This window comes from Lolium rigidum, chromosome 4 (assembly GCF_022539505.1).
Source record: "Lolium rigidum isolate FL_2022 chromosome 4, APGP_CSIRO_Lrig_0.1, whole genome shotgun sequence".
NCBI lineage: Eukaryota > Viridiplantae > Streptophyta > Magnoliopsida > Poales > Poaceae > Lolium > Lolium rigidum.
In genome coordinates this window covers 205412710-205426447 of record NC_061511.1, presented here as the reverse complement: position 1 = coordinate 205426447, position 13738 = coordinate 205412710, and the positions used below count along the sequence as shown (strand labels likewise).

General features: G+C 47.0%; 2 protein-coding genes across 2 annotated transcripts; both read right to left on the bottom strand.

The window, feature by feature from the left end:
• Positions 1-4005: 4005 nt before the first annotated feature.
• LOC124706534 lies at positions 4006-5193 on the bottom strand. The gene is made up of 4 exons (XM_047238198.1): positions 5108-5193; positions 4856-5002; positions 4282-4445; positions 4006-4203 (listed from the first exon to the last, which is right to left on the bottom strand). The coding sequence occupies exons 2-4, from the start codon at positions 4991-4993 to the stop codon at positions 4035-4037; spliced, it is 471 nt and encodes a 156-aa protein (XP_047094154.1). The 5' UTR covers positions 4994-5002; positions 5108-5193; the 3' UTR covers positions 4006-4034.
• A 1193-nt stretch (positions 5194-6386) lies between these two features.
• LOC124649189 lies at positions 6387-8348 on the bottom strand. The gene is made up of 4 exons (XM_047188850.1): positions 8320-8348; positions 8039-8181; positions 7056-7219; positions 6387-6961 (listed from the first exon to the last, which is right to left on the bottom strand). The coding sequence occupies exons 2-4, from the start codon at positions 8174-8176 to the stop codon at positions 6766-6768; spliced, it is 498 nt and encodes a 165-aa protein (XP_047044806.1). The 5' UTR covers positions 8177-8181; positions 8320-8348; the 3' UTR covers positions 6387-6765.
• Positions 8349-13738: the final 5390 nt, after the last annotated feature.

The following is a 13738-nucleotide window of genomic DNA, read 5'->3' as shown; positions in this document are numbered from 1 at the left end:
AGCGAAGCGCTTTTTGCATTGTTTGGCTCTTAAATCTGGGTCCGCACTGTTTGAGTGAGGCGAACCAAAGCGCACAATCACAATGATAAATGCCTGCTTGGGTTACCTGTTGGCAGCTTGGTACACTCGCGGTTTGGTATCTCGGTTCCATCAAACTTCTAAGGGCTTTCACAATGTATTGTAAGCGCATTAGTCTAGATAGTGATATGTTCTAATAAACAACCTCTACAATGCATTGTTTTTATAGTTATATCTACATTTATTGATTTTTTGTAATGTATGCATGTGGTTGGACTAGAAGTACTTATTTTTTGGTAGGCCCATGTTCCTAGAGTAACTGTGTGTCCATTGTTCATCTCCTTTTGTTTTCCCCATGTACAAGATAACTTAACAGCTAGTAAATGCATAAAGAAAAGTGACTTGCCTGTTGGCAGTTTGGTACACTTGCGGTTTGGCATTTCCGTTTCATCAATCACCTGAAGTTTTTGTTTTTATTTGCGTTTTGAAGTGGGGGGCCACCCCGAAGCCATGGGCAGGCCTTTCTCGCATCCAGCAGGCAAAAAAGAATGCATTGTTTGGCTCTAAATCTTGGTCCGCATGCTTGTTAAAGCACTTTTTACCTGCATGCGGAGAAATGTTTGATTTGGCCGTTTTCAACTAGCCGGCTCTGCGTGGCTGGGAAGGGAAAATTCTACGTTCCAGGAGTGGAAGGGTAGATATGGCGCAAGCTCTACGAAATTGCATGGGTGAACCTGGGAGCAAGCGCACCCTATATTCAAAAAAAAATTAATAATTTAGAAAAAGGTCAAAAAAATTCAAATTTTTTTGGGAATCAAAGATGATCATGTATTGTACTCGTATACGAAAGATTCACCATGGAATACCTTCTCTTGTTTCCTGGGTGACAAAAACAGACTTGGAGGTCCTATATTAAAGTACTATTCACGCTATATTCGTCATAGATTTGTTTTTTTTTGCCTGAAGTCAATGTGAAACATTTCTTGGCCAAACAAATTTATATGAGTACAATACTTGATTATCTTTGATTCCCAAAAGGATTCGAATTTTTTTGACTTTATTTGAAATTACTACATTTTTTGGAGTATATAGGGTGCGCCTGCACCCGAGAGCCAAAAGTCCGGGTCAGCAAGCTCTACCATATCTCTGGTGGGAGAAATTTGGTCACCGTTTGATTCACCGCTAAATGTCGTGCCATCATTTCCCTCTACCAAACTCTCCGTCTCGACGACGAGCCTCATCGATGAGCAGGTAAGCGGTAGCATCTTCAGCAGCAATCCGGCCCCAACACCTTCTTAGAATCTGCTAAAATAAGCAAAGAGCAGACACAAAGCATACACAAGCATTTTTTTTTACCCAAGGTCGTGCCACCCTTTGGCTAACAACCCTATGTTCTGCTTTGGTGGATTATCTAGGGTGGATGGCGATACAAGATGAGGAACACTCAGGTGCCGAAAGAACGCCTTAGCTACCTTCTACACCTCCCGGGCTTCCTCTTCGTCATGAATGATCTTCTCAACGTACCTATTGAGCTTCTTTCTCTCTTCTCCCCTCCCCTCAAAAGGTACAAGTACTCTCTTAAACCCTAGGGTAGATGCTTCTAAGCCAAACCTCTTGAACCGGGATTGAACGAACGACCCCCCCCCCCCCACACGCCGGCAAGGTGCCTCCTTTTATATACGTCAAAGAGCGACCACAACGGGTACCTCGAGCACAAGGGCGTTCCCGAGCTCAATCGCTCAAGACCACATGGTTTTCAGGCAGTGCGCTAACGTACTTGATGGTAGGGTGACAACTCTGGGAGCAAGCTGATCACATCAGACTCAACCAAACCAAATTTCCAGAATTAGCATGGAAGCAGTACAAGCCTGACCATCATGAGCAAAACCCTAACTGTTAGTTTCATGCAGAGTTCATGTTGTTGGCCATCTTGTCATAATGGAGCTCCAGTGCAATCACAACTTAATAATATAGGCAGTATTATGGCGCAGCAACCAAAACACAGCACATAATCTAGATTAGAATGTTGTAGTGCCATAACGTAGCATGTCACACAACATCATCACAAATATAGCAGTTCCACCAGAGATAGGTTTGTACTCAGGGTCTAGCTAGCGCATCATAAAACATTCCAAGAACACCCATCAGAATAATAGTAATAATAATTTAACAGGTTGGCATCCCTCTAATGAAGGGCCTGCTGCTTCTTCATCTAATGGCACGTTGTCTTCAGTCTTTGCTGCGTCTTCCGGCGTCAAAACAAGTCCCCCATCCCCATCAGGTGAGATCCTGTCTCCACTTCGAGTAAATTACATATAGCTACCACTTTTGGGGCAACGGTTACGAGTAGGTACCAACTCTGGTAATTTTATCAAGTAAGTGTAACTTCTGGGGCAGCTTGTAACAAATAGAGAAATTCTGGAGTTGATAGTGAATTAAGTACGCGGACCTACTTGTCAGCTAACGTCCGTCTGCCAGCCGTGCATGCGCGCTTGCCACTTCCGTTTGGAGCTTGTGCATGAGGCCGGTAGTATTTTTTTGGACGCGGAGCTTGTGCACGTTCAGCGTCCATGCGCGCCGCCGCACCAACGCCCCCGCGCGCCACCGCATGTGCTGCAACAGCACGCGACTGTCCAGCGCCCACGCTCGCTACCGCCTGCGCCGCACCAGCGCCCGCCCAGTGCGCGCCGCCGCCGTGCATGTGGCTGCCCAACGCTGCAGCAGCACCCGCACCGCCGTCCACGCCGCACCAGGGCTGCAGCCTGCCCTGCTCCAGCGCCCACGCCGCCGCCCGTGCCCCACCAGCGCACGCGCCCGTACATCGCCCACGCGCGCCTCCCGCGCGGCTCATGTGCCCCCGCGCGCCGCCTGCACCGCTGCAGCGCATCTTGGCCTGCAGCGAGGTGGGGGAGGCCGCGCTCGGCGCGGCGAGCATCTTAGCCGACATCACGGCGAGGTGGCGGAGGTCGTACGTGGCGGCAGGGCCCCAAAGCGACAACATGCCACCGTGGGCTTTGGCGGCAACGCCTGTCGCCAGCTTCGGTGGCGGCACGGTAGCGAGCGATGGACCGAGGAGCTGGGCCATGCTGCCATAGTAGGTGGCGGCAGGTAAACGTGGTAGGGTGCCTCCACCGGCGCCAACGGCAGGTGAGCGTGGTGTCGCGTCCGACCTGCGCGCGCACACACACCAGCAGATCACAGGCTCGCAGCGAGGGCGACCATGACGCGACCAAGACCAAGCAAGCCAAGAAAAGAAGAGATCGGCCATGGCGAGCGTGTGCACACTCCTGTTCGTTGCCGTGTGTAGTTGTGGGCACTAGCTAGCTCTCGCTCTCACGGATGGAGGTGGAAGAAGAATCAGGGAGACAGTATAATTTTCTGGCGACGAACGCCCTTGCCGCTTTCGTTTGTAAACCGGCGTTCTGCTGACCGGCCAGAGCCGCCGTCGCGATGGCTCAACCTGTGCGGCGACGAGGCCCAACCATTTGCCGGGCGAGTGCACTTGTGCGTCTGCCTGGAGAACACGGCAAGCGACATGCGGGCGACGTCGAAGCAGCTATCCAAGCCTCCGGTGAGCATGCTCGAGGTCGGCATCCGCGGCGCATGCATGGAGGCTCTGCTGCTGAACTCCTCCTCGAGCGGCTTGCCATTGATCTTCTAGTATATCATGAAGGTGGCCTGCTCCTGGTGGCGAGCACGCGCGCCACCAGCTTGTTCTGAGCCTTGGTGCTCCAAGGCAGGGGTGCACCGCCCACAACACGCCCAAGCATGCATGCAAGTGCACGTGCATGGCTACAGTGTTTTTTTTTATTCGTGCATGGCCAAAGCTGATCCGGATTCGTGCATGGCCAAAGACAGCGTCAGCTGACAAGTGGGTCCGCGTGCTTAATTCACTGTCAACTCCAGAATTGCTCTATTTGTTACAAGCTGCTCCAGAAGTTGCACTTACTTGATAAAATTACCAGAGTTGGTACCTACTCGCAACCGTTGCCCCAAAAGTGGTACCTATATGTAATTTACTCCTCCACTTCGCTTGCTGCATGCTCTTCTTTCATGATCATGCCTGGAGCTACCTTCTCGTCGTTAAGAGAAGCATTGTAATAATCCACGGCCAAAAAGCCTAATGAAAAGAAGCCTGCTCTCTTGATCCTGCTGATAACACTTGTTGAAGACTTCAGATCGCGCCTGCAGGTAGGGTCAAATGAGGTCATATAAACAAATGAGGAATAAGAAATAGAAAAATGCATCCTTTTGATATCATACCAGACAGAGTCAGAAGGTCTTGGGGTGACATCTTTACAAAGATGCGTGAGGAAGAAAGCGTCCCACCAGCTACTAGTCTTACAATTCCTATCCCCCTTAACGATCAAATCATAGAGCTCGTCTTTCCTCTTCTGGATCTCACGCACGAGTTCCACATGACCTTGCTGGTGCACATACATAACAATGATCAGTAGTCGAGTATCAGTTGAATAGCTAGTGAATCAATCATTGACATTCCAGCAGGCAGAAGAAGACATTGTTGTTCAACTAACCAAAAAAAAAATTGAACATCGTATATGCTGCAATTTGCTAAATGAGTGAGTAAAAGTCACAACATTAAGATGATCAACCAGGAAATAAGATTGCTTCCTCTAAAAAAAATACTACTTTGTGCAGGTAATTTTGCCCATGTTTCTAATAGAAGAGACGAAATTAAGAAGTCCCGCATGTTAACAGTGAAGAATTCGATTATCGCTCGCTAGATCCTCGATCGCGTGAGGTATTTGCACAGCAAAACAAATAGCCGTATATCATGCAGGGTAAAAGATGACAGCTTTGGTTAAGATTAAGATACCTCCTCGGTACTGTACATGCGACTTGCCACGATCCGGCGTCGCTCCTCCGCAACCGCCGGTGAAGTGACCGCCGCCCGGGTTCGCTGGAGCACGGCGCCACAGATCCTCCTCGCCCCCTGTCGAAGAAGCGCCGACATCGTCGCTGCCTGCAAATAAATAGGGATGCAGATTAGGAGGCACGAATCACCGCCGGCCGTCACCTATATAGGCTATTGGAAAGGCGAGAAATTTCGGTAGAATTTAGTGCGTACCTTGCGGGATCTGGGCCGGATTGCCTCCTCGTTAGGGTTAGGGTTCCTCGCTCGCCTGCCTTCCGCCTCTGGAGTCTGGACACGAACTCCCGCGCTCGCTGGACGAGCCCGACCGTCTACGAGCCACACTCGGTCTTCTTTCCAAGAAATTCCTTTTTTTTTGACACAAACTATTCTCTGGATTTATCTAAAAATAACCACTTCTTTTTTTTGAAATGAAAAATATCCACTTCTGAGAGAATGTCATTCGGTTAGCTTTAATTGGTGATCAAAGACAGACGGAAGGTGACCAACACTCCTCGCCTCGTGTCGGTGCCGCCGCCGACCTGCCCTGCCTCTGTGGCCTTCAGGCCATGGGGGTGCGGTGGATCGTAGCCCTCGTCGGCGGGAGGGCTCCACGCCTGTTTTTGTGGGTTCTGTTCTCCGTTTGTAGGATCAAAGTTTGTAGGGGCAATGCTCACGTGCAATAAGGTCTCCCTGGCTTCAACCCCATCTCAGCGACAACGTCGTGAGGTTTGTAGGAGTGGTGTCATCTTGGAGGTTTTCGTCTGGCTGTGGGGATCTTCGGATCATCAAGGAGCTTCTGTGGGGATCTTCGGATCATCAAGAAGCTTCAGCGGCAGTTCATCCTTCTTCTTCTTCATCAATATCATTCGGTTAGCTTTATTGGTGATCAAAGAAACTTAGATCATCTAAAAAAAAAACTTAGATCGTTTCCATTTTTCGCTTCCAATGGGCCAAAATAATTCGCATGTTGCTGTGCTTGTGGGCACTAGGCAGGCAGTAGGTTACCAGGTCTAATCTGATCTAACCATTTATGCAGGTTTTACATCCCATATTCCGTCAAGTCATAATCGAGTGCAATCGCATGTATACTACACAAATCTGTAGCTAATAATATACACAATACTGCGATTTTTTTTAAATAGTACACTTTTTAATATTAATTCCAGGAATAATATTCGTTTTTAGGAATTTTCAGAAATAATACACCGTCGGGTAGGGCTAACACGAAATAACAAAATCGTGTTTGAGGAACCCGAATCCTCAATATCGGGTTTGAGAAACCCGATTTTAGGATTCTTGTGCGTTGTCAGAAAAGCGAAAAAGAATTCGGGCATGGTGAACCCGATTTCAGTAAATCGGGCGTGGTGAACCCGAATTTACTTGATCGGGGATGGTGATCCCGATTTCAGTAAATGGCATGTATACTACACAAATCTGTAGCTAACAATATACGCAATACTTTGGTGCACAACACATTAGCCTCGGAATCACATCACCACGCCAATAGAGTAAGTTCAATAATATACACAATACTTCGGTACACATCCCATTAGCATCAGAATCACATTACCATCATTTAACACAAGGCATCTCAGCCCAGGCAACTCTCCAACAGCCCAGTAAACTTAACATCCAAAACAACATCATCGACTAGATTAGCATGCCATAATCATAGCATATAGCATGCCACACAACATCACAAATATAGCAGTCCACCGATGCTAGACTTGTACTTAAAGTTCTAGCTAGCACATCATAAGAACATTGCAAGAATGACCATCAGAACACTAGTAATAATTTAACGAGTTGGCATCCCTCTACAAGAGGGCCAGATGCTTCTTCATCGAATCATGCGATGTTGTCTTCAGTCTTCAAGGCTGATTCTCAATCAGGCGAGACCCTGCCTCCGCTTCACGCATTTCTGCCACAATCATTGCCCGGATTATCTTCCTTTCACCAATCAAACGTTTGATAGTAAGCCCAGCATAAGTAATGAGGCTGCTTAATGCAACTAGCCCCGCTATCTCAAAGGCATTGATGGCCCTTTTTGATAAACACATCAGCTGCCTGCAGGTAGGTCAAATGGGATCATATCAACTCCTGTCACAAAGCAAAAGGAAGAACCAAGGAATAGACAACTGCATACGTTCCGATATCATACCACTTGGTGTCTCCCGGTCTTGGCTTCACCTGTACGGAAAGAAGCTGGAGTAGGCGCTTGTTCCTAAAGCTACTAGTCCAAATGCTCTGCTCCGCCTTGAGCATCAAATCATAGAGCTCCTCTTTTTTCTGCTGGATCTTGCGAGTAAGCTCCTCGGTAATTTGCTGGATACACATAGATAATGATCATTAATCAAGTGCTGCTAAGAAGAATACTGTCAATTGAAGATTCAATATGTAACGCAAACGCATGATGCAAAGCAACTATTAACAGGGTCAATATCGTGCAACTGTTTGGTTGCTAATTATGGGGCCTGTTGAATGGATTGCTTGAAATAACTTCCCTCAGTTGAATAGATAAGAAATCAATCATTGGCTAGTGTTATGAACTGCAGCAGGCACAGGAGGAGATTGTTCGATGCATCAAAACAGCAGAGCAACACATTAGGCATCTTATATGTTGAGGCTGCTTCCTCTAAACAATGCTACTTTGTGCGGGTTAATCTTGCTCTTATTAGCAGAGAGACCAAATTAAGAAGTCACATGTTCGCTCCATAGTGAGGTATTTGTACAGCAAAACAACTATTCAAAAAGTCATGCAGAGGTAAAATATGTCAACTTTGGTTAAGATGTCTTTCATCGGTGTGCACAGGAAACAAATCATTGGCTAGTGTTATGGATTGCAGCTGGCACAAGAGGAAATTGCCCAAAACAGCAGAGCAACAAATTAGACATCCTATATGTTGCAATTTGCTAAAGGGGTGAGTAAAAGCCACAACTTTAAGATGATCAACCAGGAAATAAGGCTGCTTCCTCCAATACTGTTTCTACTAGCAAAGATACCAAATTAAAAAGTCACGCATGTTAACAGTGAAGAATTCGATTATCGTTAGCTCGCTCCTTGATCGAGCGAGGTAGTTGCACAGCCAAAAAGAAAAGCCGGGGATCATGCAGGGTAAAAGATGTCAGCTTTGGTTAAGATACCTCCTCGGTGCTGTACATGCGCCTTGGCACGAGCCGGCGCCGCTCCTCCGCAACCGCCGGTGATGTGACCGCCACCTGGGTTCGCTGGAGCACGGCGCCACCGATCCTCCTCGCCCCCTGTCGAAGAAGCGCCGCCATCGTCGCTGCCTGGAAATAAATAGGGATTAGGAGGCACGAATCACCACCCGCCGGCCCCTTCGCTCACCGCCGCCGGCCGCTCCTCCCCTATCTAGGCTATCGGGTTGAAAAGGCGAGAAATTTCGGTAGAATTTGGTGCGTACCTTGCGGGAACTGGGACTGCCTCCTCGTTAGGGTTCCTCGTTCGCCTGCCTTCCGCCTCTGGAGTCTGGGCACGAACTCTTGCTCTGTCTAGAGGGTGGTGCGGGGCGTTCCTTCCTTTATATTCCCGCGAACGGGCCGAGCCCGACCGTCTACGATCCGCACTCGGTCTACTTCTTTCTTTCTTTCTTTCCAATAAATTCTCTTTTTTTTTTTGACACAAACTATTATATGGATTCATCTAAAATAAACACTTTTTGAGGAAATGCCATTCAGCTAGTTTTATTGCTGATCAAAGACTCTTACATTGTTTATATTAAAAAAAAGCTACAGAATGATCATCCCAAATACAAGAAGTAAGGGCAGGGCATGTTTGGATACTCGCGAGTCCATTTATCGTATCCGCTGGGCCAAATTTCATGCATTTGGTAGCTCACCCTGTTTTAAAATCTTGGTTCGCACACTTCTTAGAGCATGTTTTCTTGCCCACACGCGTAGGCATGCTCGTCCACCGTTTCCAGCAAGCCAAGCTCTCCGCTCGCGAAAGGGGAACCTTTGATAAAGTCGGCTGGAGAAATTTTATCACCTCCCGCTTCGAAGCCTTTATATCACCGCTCAACTCACCATCGAAATCCATAGCACCATTTCCCCCCACTCAAGCTCTCCATCCAGGCGGGGAGCTTCACCGACGAGCAGGTGGCATGGGGGTACCACGACAATGCACATGGATGATGGACTTAGGTAAAGGGCATGCTGGTCGGCATACAAACAACACATGGGACACGATAAACCTCGGCCTCCACAAGCTAAAATTTTCGTGTTGTTTTCTCATGTGCAATAGAAGCTCCGATGAACCTCGCAGACAAGTCCGCATCGACTCCTTAACGGACGCCGTCGCCGCGGTCGAGGGGTGTGGCGTCGAGGTGTAGGAGCTGCTGGCCAAGCTAAAGGGCACATTGGGGAGATTCCACAAGAACATGCTTCCCGATGTAGATGTTCCACAAACCCTTGAGAAACTCGTAGTGATTTTCTATGCCAAGGAAGATCCCCTAGCAAACTTCAGCCATGAGTAAACACGGACTGGGGCAGCGGTGGCGTTGGTGACGGCGCACCACATGAGGATCATAAAAGAATTGTCAGCACGAAAGATTGATCGCATCACTATGTACCTCCTATCCTACAACCTAGGTGCTTTAGTCATCGAGTGATGTAATTTGTGCTCTCCCATTGTAGGCAGTTTTTCCCTGCTATGTGGAAGTGAGGATTCGCTTTTAGCTTAATCTATGTATGTTGTTTATTTCCGTTAAGTTACCAAATTGTTAATTGTGACGCCCCGGAACCGGTACCATGAGGATTCCAGCGATCCCGCCGAAATTTGCACGATATCGATTCAGAGACGCCCTCCGACACGACGTGCGCGATGAATCACACACGTGATGCCAGAGGAATTAACACGAGCGGTAACATTACAACAGGATTACAATAGAGCCCACAAGAAACATATATTACAACAACGACTCCAACGAGTCAAGATACAAATATACAATACAAAGATCCAAATCATACAGAAGGTCGAATACGTCCGAGTACGGACAAGATACAAGTTGGACTAAGAGTCCTGCAGATAACCAGTGGCGTCAATAACCTTGCCCAGGCCAAGTCGGAGGGTAACCTCGCTAACATCATTCTTCATCGCACCGATCTTCGTACCTGCCCGGTTATGTCCCAAAGCAGCAATAAGTACATGTTCGTACTTAGCAAGACTTCAAGACGTATAAGCATTCGTCAACCAGTCGTCCTTTGTACTTGAGGCATGCAGGGGACTTAGAGGACGCAAGAGAAACATCATAGGCAATATGGTGGGGTTAAGCGGCAGAGCGCACGCACTAAAAACCTATAGAGACACTCTACAACAATCGTCTATCAAAGAAGGTGAGAGAGCGCATAATTAACAGTTTTATACTCTACAAACATAACACAGTCAATGTGTTCCCCCTTCGCAAAGAAGTACTGGCAAAGGCACTCACACTGTTGACAAGTTTTAACCAGTTATTATTTAAGTTGTTCTATCTTACTATGCAAGTTATTAGTATTGGAACAACATGTGTAAGTTGTCTATGGTCGAGTCATACAGCTCCAAGTCGTCCATAACCGCGGACACGACATATCGATAAGACTGTAACCCTGCAGGGGTGCCCAAATGTGCCCACACGCAAGCTCGACCCACTTACGACAGGTGGATATAGTGACTCACACTCTCCTTCACGACAACAATGTTCAGGAAGCCGCCTAACTAAGTTAAACCCGTATCGAAGTCCGGCCGTGCTCCGAAGCGGACTTAGCTGTTGCGACTGCGTACTAGGTGGACAGTGCCCATCACTTCGCAGTGGCACCGCATCCTACGAGCGTGCAAGAGACAACGGGGTTACACGGCACATAGCTTCCCCAAAAGTAACATCATATCATCTGACCAACAAAGAAACAAGCTTGCACGCCCGAGAGAAACAAAGTGTTCAAACTAATTGTGGCCACTGGACAAAGCTGTAGATTACGGCAGTGGTCGACGGGAGACCCGGTAAGCATACCCACGTGTGGTTAGAGCGCTCAGTCTTGGAACAGATAACAAGAACTCGGGGTCCTAGGTTTTAAAGAAACACAAGTAAGACGTCATAAAATGATCAGCTGACCCATCGATGCCTCTGCTAAACAATTATCAACTACTAAAGTAACCATGATTCTTCCCAACATATAACCCGATAAGATAACAATAACGGTAACGAGATAAAACAACACTAGCATGCACTACGACTCGCAAGGCAGACCCGATAACCAAATAATAGTTGTAGGAGGTGGTGGTGGTGACAATATGGGCTGCTTGAGGTAACAAGTGGATAGGACACGTGAAAAAACTCAACTCAAGGCTAGCATAAGGGAGAAGGAAAAATAAAATAGGTGAGAGTTTCCTGCAGAGACAGGAGTTTAGGAAATGCTTGCATGTTAAAGCTTGCCGAGGAACATATGGAGAACTTGTCGTATCTCACAACACCACTTCACGATCCTATCCGAGAAGAAGCAAAGCGCTAAAGCAACCAATGGATGCACATCTTACTACTACGGCAAAAGAATCAGCATGATCATGATATGATATGCATGGCATGGCAAACATAATGCGATGCAACTTATCCATATTAATCGGAATCGGAACCCCGGACAATCAAATTAGAGTTGGAGTTGCATTTTCTACCGGCAAATTTAAGTATTGATTAGCATGGCACGACATGGCAAGGGTGGGCTACTTCAATATTGTTGGAGATATGCCCATGAGGCAATAATAAAATGGTTATTATAATATATCTTTGTGTTTATGATAATGTTTGCATACCATGCTATAATTGTATTAACCGAAACATTGATACATTTGTGTTATGTAAACAACAAGGAGTCCCTAGTAAGCCTCTTGTATAACTAGCTTGTTGATTAATAGATGATCATAGTTTCATGATCATGAACATTGGATGTTATTAATAACAAGGTTATGTCATTATGTGAATGATGTAATGGACATACCCAATTAAGTGTAGCATAAGATCACGTCATTAAGTTCATTTGCTATAAGCTTTCGATACGTAGTTACCTAGTCCTTTCGACCATGAGATCATGTAAATCACTTATGCCGGAAGGGTACTTTGATTACATCAAACACCACTGCGTAAATGGGTGGTTATAAAGGTGGGATTAGGTATTCGGAAAGTATGAGTTGAGGCATATGGATCAACAGTGGGATTTGTCCATCCCGATGACGGATAGATATACTCTGGGCCCTCTCGGTGGAATGTCGTCTAATTAGCTTGCAAGCATATGAATGGTTCATAAGAGACCACATACAACGGTAAAGAGTAATTGTCAGGAGACGAGGTTGAACGAGGTATAGAGATACCGATGATCAAACCTCGGACAAGTAAAATATCGCGTGACAAAGGGAATCGGTATTGTATGTAAATGGTTCATTCGATCACTAAGTCATCGTTGAATATGTGGGAGCCATTATGGATCTCCAGATCCCGCTATTGGTTATTGGTCGGAGAGAAGTCTCAACCATGTCTGCATAGTTTGCGAACCGTAGGGTGACACACTTAAGGTTTGATGTCGTTTAAGTAGATATGGAATATGGAATGGAGTTCGAAGTTTTGTTCGGAGTCTCGGATGGGATCCAGGACATCACGAGGAGTTCTGGAATGGTGGGAGCCCCACCTTGAGTAGGACTCCCCCCTTGAGTAGGTTTCCCACTTTTGGGAGGTTTTGTTGTTGGTGTCTTATTCGAAGACTTGGACTAGAACTCTTGGGGATTTCCACCTATATAATGAGGAGCCAAGGGGAGGGAGCCGGCCACACCAAGCCTCTTTGGCCGCAGCCCCCAAGTGGCCTGCGCCCAAACCCTAGCCTCTCCCCAAACCCTAGCGCCCCTCCTCCACATATCTCTCCCGCAGCGCATAGGCGAAGCCCTGCCGGAGTTCTCCACCACCACCGCCACCACGCTGTCGTGCTGCCGGGATTCCGAGGAGGATCTACTACTTCCTCTGCCCGCTGGAACGGGGAGGAGGACGTCGTCTTCATCAACACCGTACGTGTGACCGAGTACGGAGGTGCTGCCCGATTGTGGCACCGTCAAGATCTTCTACGCGCTTTTGAAAGCGGCAAGTGATCATCTTCTGCAACAACGAGATCTAATCTCGTAGACTTTGGAAATCTTAAAGGGTTAGTCTCGTGATCCCCTCGTTGCTACCGTCTTCTAGATTAGATCTTGGCTTGTGTTTCGTTCTTGCGGTAGGAAATTTTTTGTTTTCTATGCTACGAATCCCATCAGTGGTATCAGAGTCGTGTCTATGCATAGATTGGTTGCACGAGTAGAACACAATTCTTTTATGGGCGTTGATGCTTTGTTGTCTTTAGTTCGTGTACTTTGCATCTTGCGGCATGGTGGGATGAAGCGGCCCGGGCTAACTTTACATGACCGCGTTCATGAGATTTGCTCCACGCTCGACATGCAACTTGTATTGCATAAGTGGCTTTGCGGGTGTCTCGTCTCTCCCACCATAGTGAAGATTCAATTTACTCTTTCTATTGACAACACTAGTATCACCGTTGTGGTTCATGTTCGTAGGTAGATTGGATCTTACTCGAAAACCCTAAACCACGTAAAATATGCAAACCTTATTAGAGGCGTCTAACTTGTTTTTGCAGGGTTTGGTGATGTGATATGGCCATGATGTGATGATGAATATGTATGAGATGATCATTTTTGTATTGTGGCAACCGGCAGGAGCCTTATGGTTGTCTTTATATTTCATGTTGTAGTATTATTTCAAAGTAGTTGTAATAGTTGCTACACACGGTGAACAACCATGAAGACGGCGCCATGGA